The following is a 15,155-nucleotide window of genomic DNA, read 5'->3' as shown; positions in this document are numbered from 1 at the left end:
GGAAAAAAAGGATTGATTCCACTACTACGCCTTTACGAAGCTATTGGCGGTGTCTGGCTAGTTTAGCATAGCATAAAAAAAGAAAACATTGTAAAACGGCTAACCTGACATGATCCAAATGTAATAAAGAAAGTCTACCTACCAGAAACTCTAAAGCTCACCTATTAACATGTTGTATTCTGTTCCTGTTTAATCAGGGGAAAAAACAGCAATTTGCCATTTTATGGATTTTGCTGCTGTTGGACTGATTCCACCTGTTTTCACTTTTTATGCTAAGCTAACTGGCTGTTGGCTCCAGTTTTACTTTGAACAAAGCATGTGTGTTGGATTAATCTTCTTATTTCACTCTTCACAAAAGCAAACGGGCATATTTCCCAAAACGTTTCACTATAGCTTGAGGGGGTTATAAAATAAATAAGTTGGGAACAATAGAGATAATTTGATGTAGCCCTGAGAATACATAGCAATAAGAATAATAATAATAAATTAAGTTTATATGGGACTTTTCAGATAGAAAATACTTTACATAAACTGTCATCAGGATAAAAAATTATCAATGCTACAATGAGACAGATGAACGCAATCAAAACCTCACATTATAGAAGATGAGATTGCTGTAAAGCGCGTGTTTTATATGAATTCTGTGAAAGCATCAATCTGAACTTCTGTAACTTTGTGATGTCACAAAAAAGCAGTCCCCGGTGTCAGTGGCTGGCCTCTTTTTTTTTTCTGTTGTGTCATTTAAAATTTTTCAAACAATATAACACAAAATGGCCGTGCTGTGACTGATTTAGCAAGCTATAAGCAGATAAACAGAAAATGCTAAACAGCTGTTACATTTCAGGAAGCCAGTGCCTTCACAAGAACAGTGATATGCTTGTTTCCTTCAAGGATAAGGTCTTATTTTAGTTCACTTTCTAAAATCCAAAAGGTGTTTGGATGGCCATTAAGCCCCAATATCAGTGGTGAGCACATAATCTGGGCCCAGAGAGCAGCTCTGTGGTCACAGGTCTTTGTCTGTGCTTAAAACAACAAGTCTTGCTCTCGTAAAGTGGAAGTCCAGTTGTTCAGACCTCCTGTTTGTGGCCCCCAAACTCACAAGGACACGATAGTGGCATTTTAATTGTGGAGGTAATTGCTGGTGCCATGTCCTTCAGTACTCCGAGATGTCACGCTTTACAAAGAAAGATCTAAAAAGAGAAGCATGCTCCTACACAATAGCTGGAAAGCAGGAGTGTGGTGGTGCTTTCCTCTGTCAGTGGGCTGGTCAGCCTGTTTTGTAAGCACTTCCATCCTGTGAAAGCCCCTGGTAGACCTCCACCTGCTAGCTCACCACTAGTCTGCTGCAAGTTCTCAGAAAGAAGCAAGCCAGCCTCTCCCCCTCATTTCACTGGCGCCAGCGCTCAATGGGCCCTGCACTTTGATTATTTGTGTTAACAGTTAATTTAGCACCACAGACACATGTGCCAAAGCTGGCTTCACTTCCTCATGCATCACCAACAAATGTGACTTTTATGAGTTCCTTTTCACAGGGCCACCCCCCCTCTCAGCTAAGTTCTCGCCTCACGACTCACTCTTCAAACCCTCCACGGACTGTCTCCCCCTTCCAGACACACACACACACACACACACACACACAGTCACCCTCGCAGACACCATCTCCTCACCACCTCTTACTTCTCCTCTTTCCCTCCTCCCCCCATCTCATTTTCCAACCTCCCGCCTCCACTCGCGTATTTCGTTGGTTCAGTCTTAATCTCTTCCACATCTTGCCTGGGAGAGTTATTTCTGGCTCCTCTGTTCCCGATGTTTGCATTATCAAGAATACATTTCATGTCATTTAGTTCGCTGGTTAAACCCCACAAGAGTCACTCTATAGGAGAATTGAACTGCAGCTGAAAAGAATGCCCATCCCCAAAAAGATGGTCCTCAGAACGTTTGGCGATGAATTTTTCCATTTTGGATCTGAGCTTTCAAAAATAACGTCTGAGAGGGAATTAAAGAAATAAATGTTTTATACAGTAAGCTCACTTAAAAAGACATTACAAACCACAAAGAATGCATACCTTCATACAGCTGGTGATAAATGGTGCTACCATCCAGACTCCTGGATGGAGATGACCACTGCAGAGACTAAAGGCTTCCAGATATCAAGGCGAACATGAGAGCATGACCTCCGCTCTCTTCAATATTCGGTGACACAAAGATATAATCTGCCTATAAGAAAACCCCTACCCTCAATACCAAGTGGAGCCACAGTCTAGAGGGTTTTGGGTAAGGGAGACTTTCAGAAGACTTTGTCAATGCCTAGTTAGTGTCGACATTGATACTTACAGACTGGGAAAGAACAGTGCTGAGGGAGCACAAACTAGCCGCACGCCAATGAGCTCATGCCAGGACTATGCAAGCAGAAGGCCACAGGAGCCATGGAAATATTTGGACATCTTTTTTGCTCCCCCGCTTGTCTGTAGCACAACCCAGTGCATCATCTTTTGTGGTTGAGAGACACGTTTTAAAGTGGCCAGAGGCAGAACCTTAAAAGGTTGCTCTTGCAATTTTTTATTGTGTGACTGCATTTCAGCCACTCAGCAGGAGCAAATTGCGACCACATCCCGACACCGCAGATTCTTCTTCATTAATTCCCCATCCGTGCCGTGTAGTCTATCACTGCATGGGCATTGATTCATGCAGAGTGGTCCATAATAACAGAGCCACTGTGACAGCTTGCTCTCAGTCAGACTAAAAACGGTCGCTGTACACTGTCCTGTAGCAGTGTTATATGTGGTGAAACTGCTCGTGGATACATGCAGAAAGGATTATGTAATTGCATTCGCCTTAAAATGAACACAGGAGCTTTGGGCTCGTTTTAAAAGTCGAGCAGCTTACTGAGCTCATAACAGCCATAAAATCTTTCATTTGGATTATATTTTATCTCTTAAGACGTCAAACCTTGGCTGTTTGCTCACAAGTGAACTGTATTATTTAACACTTAAGACTTACATTTTATGCATATGAGGGTTTATCTTACACCTTTAAGTTTTAATTGTTAAATTGATCACTGTTTTAGACTGAGATTACAATTATGTGAAAGAATATCTGATACTCCTGCGACATTGCCCAGATTTCTAGGTAGCTAATGTTTTCAAGGGATTGCTGAAGCTGTGAATGAGAAGCTTAGTGAGCTTTGCCGCCAAGAAGCAATACTTGGACAGGCTGCAGTTTTGAGGGCTGTTTTATGTACACTAATTAAAATAATGTAACAGAATATATACTAGTTTTGTATATCCTTTTGATCGCTCTTTAACGAGCCTTAGAGAGATGAATACTAATTTGGTAAGGATGATAACCAATAAATGATTATTTTGATCTAAATTATGAGGGCTGTAGCTATTTAATATCAACAAATTCTTCTTTGGTCCATTTATGCTTATTTGGCATTACAAAATATTTCAAATTGGTCTTAAACAAAACTTTATCTATGTGCCTTACATTGTTTTACAGTTTTCAAATATTAAAAAGGCAATAAAATATATCAGTGAATTCCATAACACAGTTATATAAAGGTTTATACTCTTAAATCAAGACTAAAGACTAATTTTGAAGAAGCATAAGCCAAAAAAAAAAAAAAAAAAAGATTCTTTTCGTTCCAGTCTCATAAAAAGGTGAGAGGATGACAGTCTATCCTCAGGGGTAGGGGTGGGGGGTGAGGGGGTTCACTGGGGAATGCTCTCAGAGACACTCGGCTGACCTGGCTTCTGCACACAGCCCCGGGATTCCCTCCTCTTCCTTCCCAGTATTGTCCCACATCCTGCAGGGCCCGGCTCTCTTCTCCTCTGCGGCCACCGCTGCCACAATAGCATCAGCGGGCACTGGGCGCTGAGGGGTGACCAGAGGGACATCAGCAGTCGGCCTGACAGGATGTGACACACTTCTCTCAACAATTAATGAGTACAAAAGGCATGGCTGACACGACATGACAGCCTAGCGTGGCACTTTAGGCCTTAATGGCTCCCTGAGTGCCATCTTCACACCCGGTCAGCACATTCAGAAACAAGAATGGCCAGGGATGGCAACGTGGAAAAAGACTTGGTAAAACAGTTCACTCAACAGGGAGTCAACATACTGAAAAAACTGAACTGCAATTGGATGAAAAGCAAAGCACAATTTTAAGATCCTTGGATTTTACTTCAGTGCTCCCATTTTGTATTGTTCACTACATACACGACGAGAGTATATCAGGTAGTTTATATTAGCTTCACCGTGACCAGCTATGCGCTGCAAACATAGTAATGTAGTTGTAATTATCATTCTTCTGCATTATGTGTGCTTTTCATTTAAATACTTGAGGTACGTCCTGCTGATGAAAATCCATTTGTATACATCTTACCACTGATCACTAATCTTTAATGAAACTTACAAAAAAAAAGTAAAAAAAATCACCACTGCAGTCAATTTAAAGCAAAGATAAATGTCTTGTGTCATACTTGTCAGAGAGAGAGACCTAAAAACAGATATGAAACATTCAGCAATCCAGTATTGATTTTCTCTATCCCTGGTGACTTATACAGCCTCAGTAAATAAGCAGAGGAGCAAAATTTCCGCCTCCTCTGGCGTTCGCTGCCTGCGAACAGCAGCCTTCTCAATATTAATATTAATATTACCAATGGCACCACTGAAAGAGACGGATTAGTGCTCATACTGCTGGATGAGAAGTCATCGCTTGGCTGGTATACATGTGGGATTTGACTTGACTTTTCGTTAAACACAGCAAATGGGAAGCCAAAAATCTTTTTCATTTAAGAGCAATTAAGTGGATCCCAGAATCACTGGCTCCAGCATGCCGCCGAGCCTTTTTTTTCTCCTGGTTTTATTACCCATTTCCTCTCCCTTGCGCCAGCAGAAGGAATGCTCACTTTTCTCTCACAAAGCCACATTTCCAACGCCAGAATCACACAGGGACCACCATGATTAAGTGCAAGCCAGTGCTTCTCTTAACATGTGAGACATTATAGACCACCCCCCCCTCGCCCCCAAAACACTGGAGAAGTGTTGTGCTCCAACATTTATGTGAAGTAATTAAAAACATCCACATGTAATTTAATAGTTCTCACCAAGTAGAGACATGAAGTCTACACTGTTTTTTCACTTCACTGTATAAATAACCCGGAATGCAGTGAGTAAACAGACAGACGATTTGGGAGTTTTCTTCTTTCTACCAATTTTTTCTTCTTTTTTTTTTGCAGCATTTTGCAAGAAGCCCTGTTCTGTGTCACTTCACCCTGAGATGAAGTTGTGTAGTTACAAGCGACAATTTGAGTTTTAAATTCATGTTCCAGATTGCATGATCCATATATCATGCTGTGTCCTGACAGCGGATTTGAATCAAAGCTTTCCTTTAACTCCAGACTGTCATTCTATGAGTCTCCCAGTCTCTCACCATCAGTGAGCATAAAAATGACCTCAAGCTTTCGCTGCAGAAGTGTATCCGAACGTGGATGGCTCTGTGAAGTGCATGTCAATAGCCCAGAGAGTCACCAGAGGAAAAGACATGTGGCTCCAATCTGTCTCTTTTCTCACAGTGAGAGAGGAGGTCATCCATTTATCTCACTGTAAATACAGCACTTAAACACTGTTTTGAAAGTCCCCAAAAAAACTGTCTGGGTAATTAGCTTAAGCAAACAATGTTATTGTTGCTGATTATCTTTCTTAAGAATACATGGAAAAAGGAAAAAAAAAAAAAACACAAGTAGTATCTCATTCTGTGCATCTCTAGATATTTCGTAATCTAAAAACCAAACAAACAAGCTTGCAAAAAGATATTCTAGTTGATTAAGACTATTTAAGACTGCGGCTCTGTGGTTTTCTTTTTAGATGGATAATCTTCTCGTGGTTTAAAGGTGTGGGAAAAGATCGCCAACTCTATAGCTGACGTCAATTCTGCAAAACATCTAGCCTCTTTTGGCCCATCATTTTGGTTTCATGCGCCACAACTTCAGGAAACTGTACACTACATGTCCAGACAAACAACAAAGTTAGAGGCTATCTAATGAACATAGTGGAGAGTGCAGAGTATTCAGCAGCTCAACAGTTGATATCAACCAAAACCAGAGCTGAAACAGAACGGGCATCAAATCTAAATTCAGCAAGTAGCCAGAAACACAACTACAAATTAACACCAACACTGTTGCGGTTGTGTAAATGAACAACTGTTTGAAAATACTTTTGCTGCCCTTAAAGGTGATAATTGCTCAATGTATTGTTTACTGCTTGTTGTACTGCTGCCAAGTGAGCAACAAAATCAATTAGTACAAATATAAAGACAAACAAGAGACCTCTCAGGATGGGTCGGGATCAACAGCTCAGGTAAACGGAAATGATTGGTAGGGCTGTGTGACGGCAGCTAATAATACAGCATGTATAACAAAAGAATCCACAGGAATCTCAAAGACCACCTTCGTAGGGTCAGGAAACATCTTGCCAGGTGGATTGCAGTTGATTCTGAGGTTTATTACCAACATGGGAACTTGTTCTTTCAGCGTATGTGGTGCGTCTCTTTCATCATAATCGGTTGCATCCTGGTTTTGTAACTGTAAAGTCATCTGACAAAATCAGAAGACTTCTCTGATCTCAGTCATGTTTACTTGTTAAATGGTCACTTGGGGAGAAAGTTAAAAGCAACAAAATATATTTCTGTGCTCCAGGAAGCACATTAACCCTTTCTATTTACATGTATTGAAATTGGTTAATTTGCCATAATGGCTACAAAACGTTTGAATGTTCTGATAAAGCAGATCAGCTCAGTAGGCTGCACATGACAAGAAGTGCATCCCAAAGCCCTGGTTGGCATCTTTTTGGTTGTCGGTGAAAAAAAATCCTCGAAGCTTGTGACAATGTGTTAATGTGGAAACACTGCAGGTATGTAGATACAAACATGGCACCCATAGGACCCGTGTTGCTGGGTTAGCCCTGCTGATGCAGTCCAGAGGCTGAAAGGAAACTGAAGGAGTATATCCTCGGAGCCTGACAGGTTGGGATTTGAGGTCAATACTTCTGATGATATTTAGTTTTTACTAGTCATCATTTTAGTCTACGATCCTTGAAAACTTTAACGTCACAAAAGAACTAAAAATTGCATGAAAGTTGGCTTTATTTTTAATGTGAAGCCACAGATCATATGAACACTTCTCGTAAAACTCAAAATAAAGATTTGACAAGGACTTGGGGGAATGGGAACAAATGGAGTTGCTCAGCAAGACTGTCACATTCTCCCCTCAGCAGCCATAAAGAAGACAAAGCTTTTTACAGTATCAACAGGCGCAACACGTGACCTTCGAGCCCCTTGGGGCAATAGGTGAGCTCTGGGAGCAGAGGCCTGGTTCCAGCAGTCTGCCAGCAGACGAGACGCATGTCCTCCTGACCACATTCCTTCCCATCTTAGATCACTGAGCAGCTCACTCTGGCTTGCTGTTGTCAGTCCCTTCCAAACCAAAGTATTCAATTCTTTATTTTAGCCCAGATGGCACCTTACAAAAAATAAGAAGGGGGGGGAGTACATAGAAAGGCTGGTACAAGTGTAATAAAATCAATGAGCTGCCACTGCGGTTCAGCTGGCACCTTTGTGCAGGTGCCCGAGTTTGAAATTTATTTGATGGGGCTGAAGGTTAAATAGTCAAGTTAAGATTTCCCACTTCTATTGAAATAAAATTCTCCAAAGAGTGTCGCCACAATGACCAAAGGTTGAGAGAAGACTACTCAGAAAGTGCATATGGTGAATCAAAGAAAGAGCCTGTGTGACCTGAGGCTGTGTCTTTTATATTTGAGGATAACTGCTGCCGAGTGAACTGGCTGCAACACAAGACACTTCATATTCATGACATCCGAGAGGAACACAGGAAAGAAAAACAAAATAACAAGCAAGGAGCGTATGGCTAATGGAACATAGGCCCATTCACTAACCATCACACGGACAGTCATATCTCATCTCGCACAGACTGGGTAAGAGGGAGGTCATCCTCCGCAGAAAATACTGACTCATCTCACACCCACAGTCACAAATTCTCATAACAAATCTTGCAAGCCTTTTTAAATACAAAGCACAAACCAGTTATCTATTAATGTACAGAGACTCAATGACCTGATTAGGACATGCTGGGACACCAGCGTGGAGCTTTTACGCAGTAGCCTACTAACTGCTTGGCTAAAGTTCCCCACAGCAAATTGCAAAACACGTCACTTTTCCAAAGAATAATGTCAGCATGCACAAATGTAGCCGGGGAGCATCACAGTGGCTTTGCCTTTTCAGAAAAGTCATGTCCTCCACACAGAAACCCCTTCAGAGCCCTGCCAGTGACATACATGAGCGTGGAGCGCCCTCCAGGGGACGCAGGTCTGAGCTGGTGCGGCTCAGTCTGCGAAACAGAAATATCTGCGGTTCGATGTGCAACGGCTGCACAAATGTTCTACACTTCACAAACGCTTTCTTTCTGTGTCTATGCTGCTTTATCACTTGTTCTTACATAACAGCATTTCATTTCCTCCAACATGCTCAAACAATATGCCCTTTGTGCTTCATTCCACAGTATCTTTTTCACCTGTCTGGAGATTACACCTGCAGATACAGCATGTGACCTCTGTAAAACAGGAGTCAGCTGGGTTTTTTCTTTTTTTTTTTGTGGGGAGATATTTTTGAATCATCTTGCCACAATGTAGACAATGTTACAGTGCAGGTCACAATGTGGCCAACAGACATGTGCACATCCCAGCCCCGAGACAAGACAAGCTGCTGCTGTGAGAGGGAGGGAGTTATGGTCCGGAGGTCACAAAGGTCGAATGTGGAGCCAGCGCAGTTCATCGCTTTTAGATGCCATACATTCGAATGCCATTTTGGAGTGCCGGGTGATTTTGGCCTGTAACTGTTCACATTTAACATCCATGATTACAGTATTCACACCATTAGATCAATCTGTCAAATGAATGATTCGACTGATGGCTTATTGTGACTGAACCATCAAATATCGTCGTCGACCTGATTGTGACTAAAGAAGTCAGGAAGCCTAGTGCCAGTGGGAGTGAAAATTTCAAGAAAAATCCCCCAAAAGAAACATTTCACCTCCAACTACTGTCACGGGCCGTCGCTGGAATGAGAAACTAGGTCTTGCAAATCTTTAAAATTTTGTAAAAAAAAAAAAATTAAATTCTAAAATGTTTCTGCAAATTCATGTTCCCCAATATAACTTTGACAGATTAAGTTAGTGTACCGAGGACAGAAGAGTACACCATCTGCAGTGAACACTCTTAAAATACCCATTTGGTTAATTAAACTTCATGAATAATCAAACAGCTGACAAATCACAAAAGGTCACATACTAAGAAGGAACAGTTCCCTTTCTTCTCACTGCCACGTTGAGCATCTACAACACTGCAGTGTTCACTGACTAAAACAAGTATGAGTGCTTTAAGCCATAATGTGGATAACCAATCAATCAGAGCCATGCAGGCTTGCTGCCTAAATGTCCCACTAAATGAGTCGCAGTATTTATATATATTTTTTAAAAGGCACCTTGATTATATTTTTCTAATGAAGACATGTCACATATCAAGCATCCAGTGTGGCGTCAGCCATCCGTTTCATTAACCTAGCTTATACTACAGGTCCAACAGGGACAGTGAGGGCCCTCACAATGCCATGCACGTCCTGTGTGGAAATTGCCAAATGAAGTTGACTTGTCAACTACAGCCCTCTTGTGGAAAAACTGGCAACTATAGTTGCAGCTAGGGAGTCAAAAAAATTCAACCTTTAGATTTGCTTTAGTTTTTTTTTTTTTTTTTTTTTGGGTAGGTTTTTTTTGTCGCAGACAGTGATTTTAATTTCAGAAAATCACAAGTTCATACACCTGCCATTTTCACTAGAAGTTAAATGCAAGGGTTTTCAGAACAGAACAGGCTTCAACGTCTGTTACATGTCAAAGAGCTGGAGAACAGAAACATATTGGTATAGTGTCAAATATATATATATATATATATATATATATATATATATATATTTAAAAAAAAGAAATCTTTCTTACCTTGTGACACTACTTTTAGACTACAGCCACAGTTGAATATTCTGAAATCTGCATGATATCTCAATGAGCCTGCTAAATTTGACTAACAACTCAAAAATGTGGCTTCTCTTTGACTATATATTAGTTACAGAACATGCCATCGTACACACATCTTGCTGTTTTCTTCAGTGATCAGTCAGGAACATAAAACTATTGGGATTCTGGTACAGCCTCATCTGGGTTATGCTTCCTTCCTCAAGCCCACTCAAAGCTGGAACAGGTCAAACATAAGTCATTGTCAAAGTAACTTTATTGAAGGCGGATAACTGTGGTCTTGTAGTCTTTTAACTATCTATTCAGTGCTTAACTGCAGGGACATTTTTTTCTTTTGAATGAGCTATGTAACAAGAAAGTCCAATCTTGCTCTTGCAGACGATATTGTTGATGTGTGAAGTGAGCCTCTTGATGATTTTACACAATATTTCTAAGAGAGTAAGGTTTAAGACAGAGGGTCGACACAATCCATTACGATTAAGTGCTGTAGGTTTGTCCTTCTGGTGGTTGCGGAAGCTTCATATTTTCTTTGGACATCATAAGACGCCTTAACTCTTGAAGAACAATTTTAATGCTATAAGAATTCTGCCATTTTGCTAATATTGGTATGCTACGTGAATCCACCTGTGAGACACAAAAAACACACCACATCAGTCATTGTGACAGGACCACTGACATTGAGCGATTGCTCACTTCATCACATCTGAGCATCAGAAAAACTGCAAAGTAGAACTATTTCTGAACTTGACACTAATAAATAACCTTGTCAGTTTCTGAGACAACACTTACCGTCCCGTTGGAATTATTTATCCCATTCATGCTAATTTTTGTTACAAATCTAACAGTCGGGGCTGTCTCTGGGTATCTAGGTCCACATTCCACTTTCAGACTGTATATCCTGTTCTCGTAATTGGTCTGAAAACAAACAAGTATAAAAGCGGAACATTTGAATCAGTTTTTGTACCAATATTATCTGATAGACAGTATTCTGTGTCTGCAGTGGAAGGACAATGGACTGAGCTCTGCCTGCTTACTCTTGCTGGTCCAATGATCATGCCTGTCCACCGTGTGAGAGTCATGTCTTCATCATCTTCGAGGCCCCAGCTGACTGTGCCGTCACCTTCGCCCTTCTGCCCCTCTTCAAGCTCCTCCAACAAGCGAAAATTGCGTGGAACTTTAACTCCTAAAGTAACAAAAAACAGAATATGGATTACAGTGATTTTAAAAGACATGTTTGGGGATATTCTATATCAGCGAATTCCATGCAAAGACTAAAACACACAATGATCTGATCGTACCAACAGACACTCGCGCTCTGTAGCCAAACCTTTATACAAGACTTGATGAAATGTTTTTCAAACATGTCCAATTTCCAGTTTTGAATAACACCAAATTTGAATTTGATTGAATTACACTGATTCTAAAAGACATGGCTGACAAGATTCTATATTTTACTTTCAGTCAGCAAATTTTACAGAAAGACCAACAATGAACTGATCATACTCACATTAGTTAAAGCCAAACAATGTATCTTTTTTCTCCATTGCTGTCCAGAAACTATTCAAACTTTCTGGCATGTTCCTTCTTTTTGGAAAAACAGACTTTATAGTTCATTTTGAGTGAACCGTACCATCAGCCATCTAGCTGCCATTAAGCCAAATTAAGAGACAATGGTCTTTTCATGCAATTTAGGTAACAAAAAAAATGAAGGAAAGGGCACCACAGTGGAGTTTCTTTTTTTTTTATACCTAGTCTACAGGGGAAAAGTTGGTAAATTGTTGATCAACAGAGAGTAGTCTGCAACTACTTATATTATTCTTGATAAAGCAAAGCCTTTTTTTTTTTTAATTGATGCAGAAAAGTAATGCATGAAATGATTAGGACATGACGCATGTGCAAGAAATGACTCAATGGATGCGTGATAAGCACATGGCCACAGAATAGAAAACATCCTCATCTATTGAATGTGAAACTGCATCTAATTTCCTATTTCATTCACAAGGCATTTAATAAAGAAAATACAGTCTGAGACCACTCTTGACAGCTGTGTGGAAACAGTCATGAGATGAGGAGCACATGGGCCTGTACTGATTTTTCAACAAATGATCGGGTCATCTTATGACCGATGTTGTAACAGCTGAGTTGATAATAACATTGTTCAAAACTAGTCAATCAGTGTCCAGCTACTGGAAAATATTCTTGGAAGAGGGTTGCAAGTTGGCATTAAACATATGGTCTCACATACACTCATGGCAGTTTAAGTGATGAACCACTTAAAGCTCATGACTGTAAAAATGGTGGATGTTGAGGAGACAGCACTCAGCTAAACTACTGCTATTCATAATTATGATCCCGTGGACAAATTCAGAGAGAGGAGAGGAGCATTTATAAGAAAGCCACACGATGAGGCAAAAGACAGCAGAAAAAAATATTGAAATTTTCCCTGGAGACTCAATTAATTTCACAGCCTCTAATTTCAGGCAACATTCATCACACTCACATCACAAATTTTTTTCTGAAAAAAATCTATATTTCACATCTGGTGTGGAGCTAGCGCAACGAACTATTGATGATTCAATGGTGCATTAGTTGTCCTCTTCTGTTAAACGGAATTTGCTCGTGATAAGTTATTCCAAGATTTCAGTCCCTCAGATTTATAAAAGGCCCAGAGGGTTAAGTCTAGTTCACCAAACTGAAAAAGAGAGCTTTAGCTTCTAGGGTTACAACTACACACATTTTCTCATCTTACTGATTAATCTTCTGAGCTACAACAAATAGTAAAAATGTTCCTGAACCCTGAAGAAACGGATTAGGGTTAGTTAGTTAGTTTTGAAATTTCATTTGTGGCTGTGACCTACAGTCCACAGCAACCCAAATGCTGTAAGACAACCAATGCTCCCATATGTGAGGTCACCAAATTGGCAGAAAACAAAATATCAGATTTTTCTGTAAATCAAATCACACACAAATGCATTGAATTTATTAAAATCCTCAATATCACATCTGATTTTATTTTTGCATAAGTTGGTGTTATGCAGTTGTATTTACCATTACTATTGCAGTTGCTTTTATGCTTTGAAAAGGTTCGTTTGTCCAACTCTTTAAATCACTGCGCTTTAATACCAACATTTAAGGGATCTTATTCGTTCATGTTATTGATATCTTCTAATGCTTTTTAAACTTGGTGGAAGATCAAAAATCTTTCATCAATCCAGCTCCAACAAAAGGACTGTGCAAAGCCAGTATGAATCCAAGGGCCAGCATATTTTCAGGAAATGAACACAGAAATGAGTTGATCTAGTGTGTATCTGGTGACATTGGCAGCAATGTGCTTGATGAATACCACAAGACGATGGCTGCCAAAATAAGGACACGATCAGGATGTATGATCCATAACGTATAATCATGATCAGCCTCAGTCTGTGCTGGCTGCATGTATACATGTTACTACAGTTTACTTTAATCTGTTCATAGCTGTCCAACACTTCCCTGTTTTATTTTTTTTTACTGCATCCTCTCCATCATTACATGCAGAGACACAATGTCCTTTAGACCAAACTTTTTGAAATTTGCCAACAGCAATAAACAAAAGGCCCACATTTGGTTCGCAGTTAAAATCTAAAACCTTGAAGGATACAGAGAGGGAAGGGGGGGAGATTCTCCTTCACTACGTGTCAAGACTAATGTCGTCCTCTGAGCTCCTCCTTCCAGCTCATGTTATGTATGAGCTCCAGTAACTTAAACCTTGTTAGGTTAAAAATGAGCCGCTGCAGCTCGCCTCGACTCGTCCGGAGCTACTTTCGACCTGGAGTCAACTACTTCCCCTCTTTGTAACGACATAACTGTGTTCATTGATTAAAGGCACCCAGAACCAAAAGGGGGGGGGGAGCACCCTGTGTGTGTTGGGAACAGTCTAATGAATATTAGTTTGGTTTTCTATGATTCAAATAGTTTTACATCGCAAGTTTTGTGATCCACGCTTCCGCAAGCACGGGCCTCGACTATTTGCTGAGACTGGTGGTGTCTAACTACGGTAGCTGAAACGTTTTTAAATCAATCCGATGGGCTCCTCGCCGTCCCCCTCCTCTCCTTCCCTGCAGAGGCAAACCTCGGCCTGGCGTTTGGACGCCAAAAATGTCTCTTTTTTTTTTAAAGTTTATTCCGCAGTGATAAAGTGTCAGTCCGCCCGAAAATGAACGACAACGTTAGCAAGTGGCGCGCTAATGGGAGCAGCGGGGACTGTCTGCAGTCACACCGTCTGTCACCGCCGTGTCAGGTCTCACACAGAGGCGACTGGAGCCCGCAATTTAATGCCTCGTTGTGTAGATACTGAGTTGTAATCACCATGAAGGCGTCGTGCTTAATGTCGGCTGCAGGCTGAGGGGTCTGCGACAGTCAGGAGGAGATCTATCCGGACGCAGCCGCGCCGCGTTAGAATATTCTAGTCGCTAAGTTAGCTTTCAGCTAGCAGCCTCTGCGGTTGTGTACAGTCTTCGTATTAACGCAAACTGACGCCGTCTGATTAAAGTCCAGCACCGCACTGTACCGACAGAGATGTTCTGTCTGAAGCACACAATCAACGTTGGCGATGCCGACGCCTATTTCTAACACATACAGTTACAGCAAGCTAACTCCCAGACACGCTAAGTCACAGCGCCTCGCTTTAGCAGCGCTAGCTAACACCGCAGCTCCGTGAACTAGACGGGGGCCCCGCGAAGCTCACCGAGGAGACTATTAACAACAACAACAAAAAAATAAAAAATTAAAATAATCACAACTGGGAACAATTCTGTGAAACACGGTAAACGGGTAACGCGTGTTGTCCCTGTAGATGTTAGTCTGAAGACACACAAACCTGAGGAGGCCGCCATCTTCTTCTTCAGCCGAGTCCAGAAGCGCACACAAGTGTGACATCACAGCCGTTAAAACCGACACAGCCGCCGCTCCACCTGCTCCACCGGACCGGACCGACCGGACCGACCGGACCACACAGACCTGCTGCTGCAGCTGCAAACTCCAGCAAACACAAACACAAGCTTCACAAAGTAAACACAG

General features: G+C 41.2%; 1 protein-coding gene across 3 annotated transcripts; it reads right to left on the bottom strand.

Moving 5' to 3' along the window:
- Window positions 1-9,811: 9,811 nt before the first annotated feature.
- On the bottom strand, window positions 9,812-15,102 carry ube2v2 (ubiquitin-conjugating enzyme E2 variant 2). 3 transcript variants are annotated; one of them, XM_029525460.1, is made up of 4 exons: window positions 14,956-15,102; window positions 11,117-11,283; window positions 10,890-11,015; window positions 9,812-10,724 (listed from the first exon to the last, which is right to left on the bottom strand). In XM_029525460.1, exons 1-4 carry the CDS (start codon window positions 14,969-14,971, stop codon window positions 10,578-10,580), a joined length of 456 nt encoding a protein of 151 aa, XP_029381320.1. In that variant the 5' UTR covers window positions 14,972-15,102; the 3' UTR covers window positions 9,812-10,577. The 3 variants fall into 3 exon arrangements, with proteins under 3 accessions (XP_029381320.1, XP_029381319.1, XP_029381321.1); XM_029525459.1 differs by having other exon boundaries at window positions 11,135-11,283; window positions 14,956-15,101; XM_029525461.1 differs by having other exon boundaries at window positions 11,135-11,274; window positions 14,950-14,971.
- Window positions 15,103-15,155: the final 53 nt, after the last annotated feature.

The sequence above is a fragment of the Echeneis naucrates genome, chromosome 17 (assembly GCF_900963305.1).
Source record: "Echeneis naucrates chromosome 17, fEcheNa1.1, whole genome shotgun sequence".
Lineage (NCBI taxonomy): Eukaryota > Metazoa > Chordata > Actinopteri > Carangiformes > Echeneidae > Echeneis > Echeneis naucrates.
This window is presented reverse-complemented; position numbering and strand designations above follow the sequence as displayed.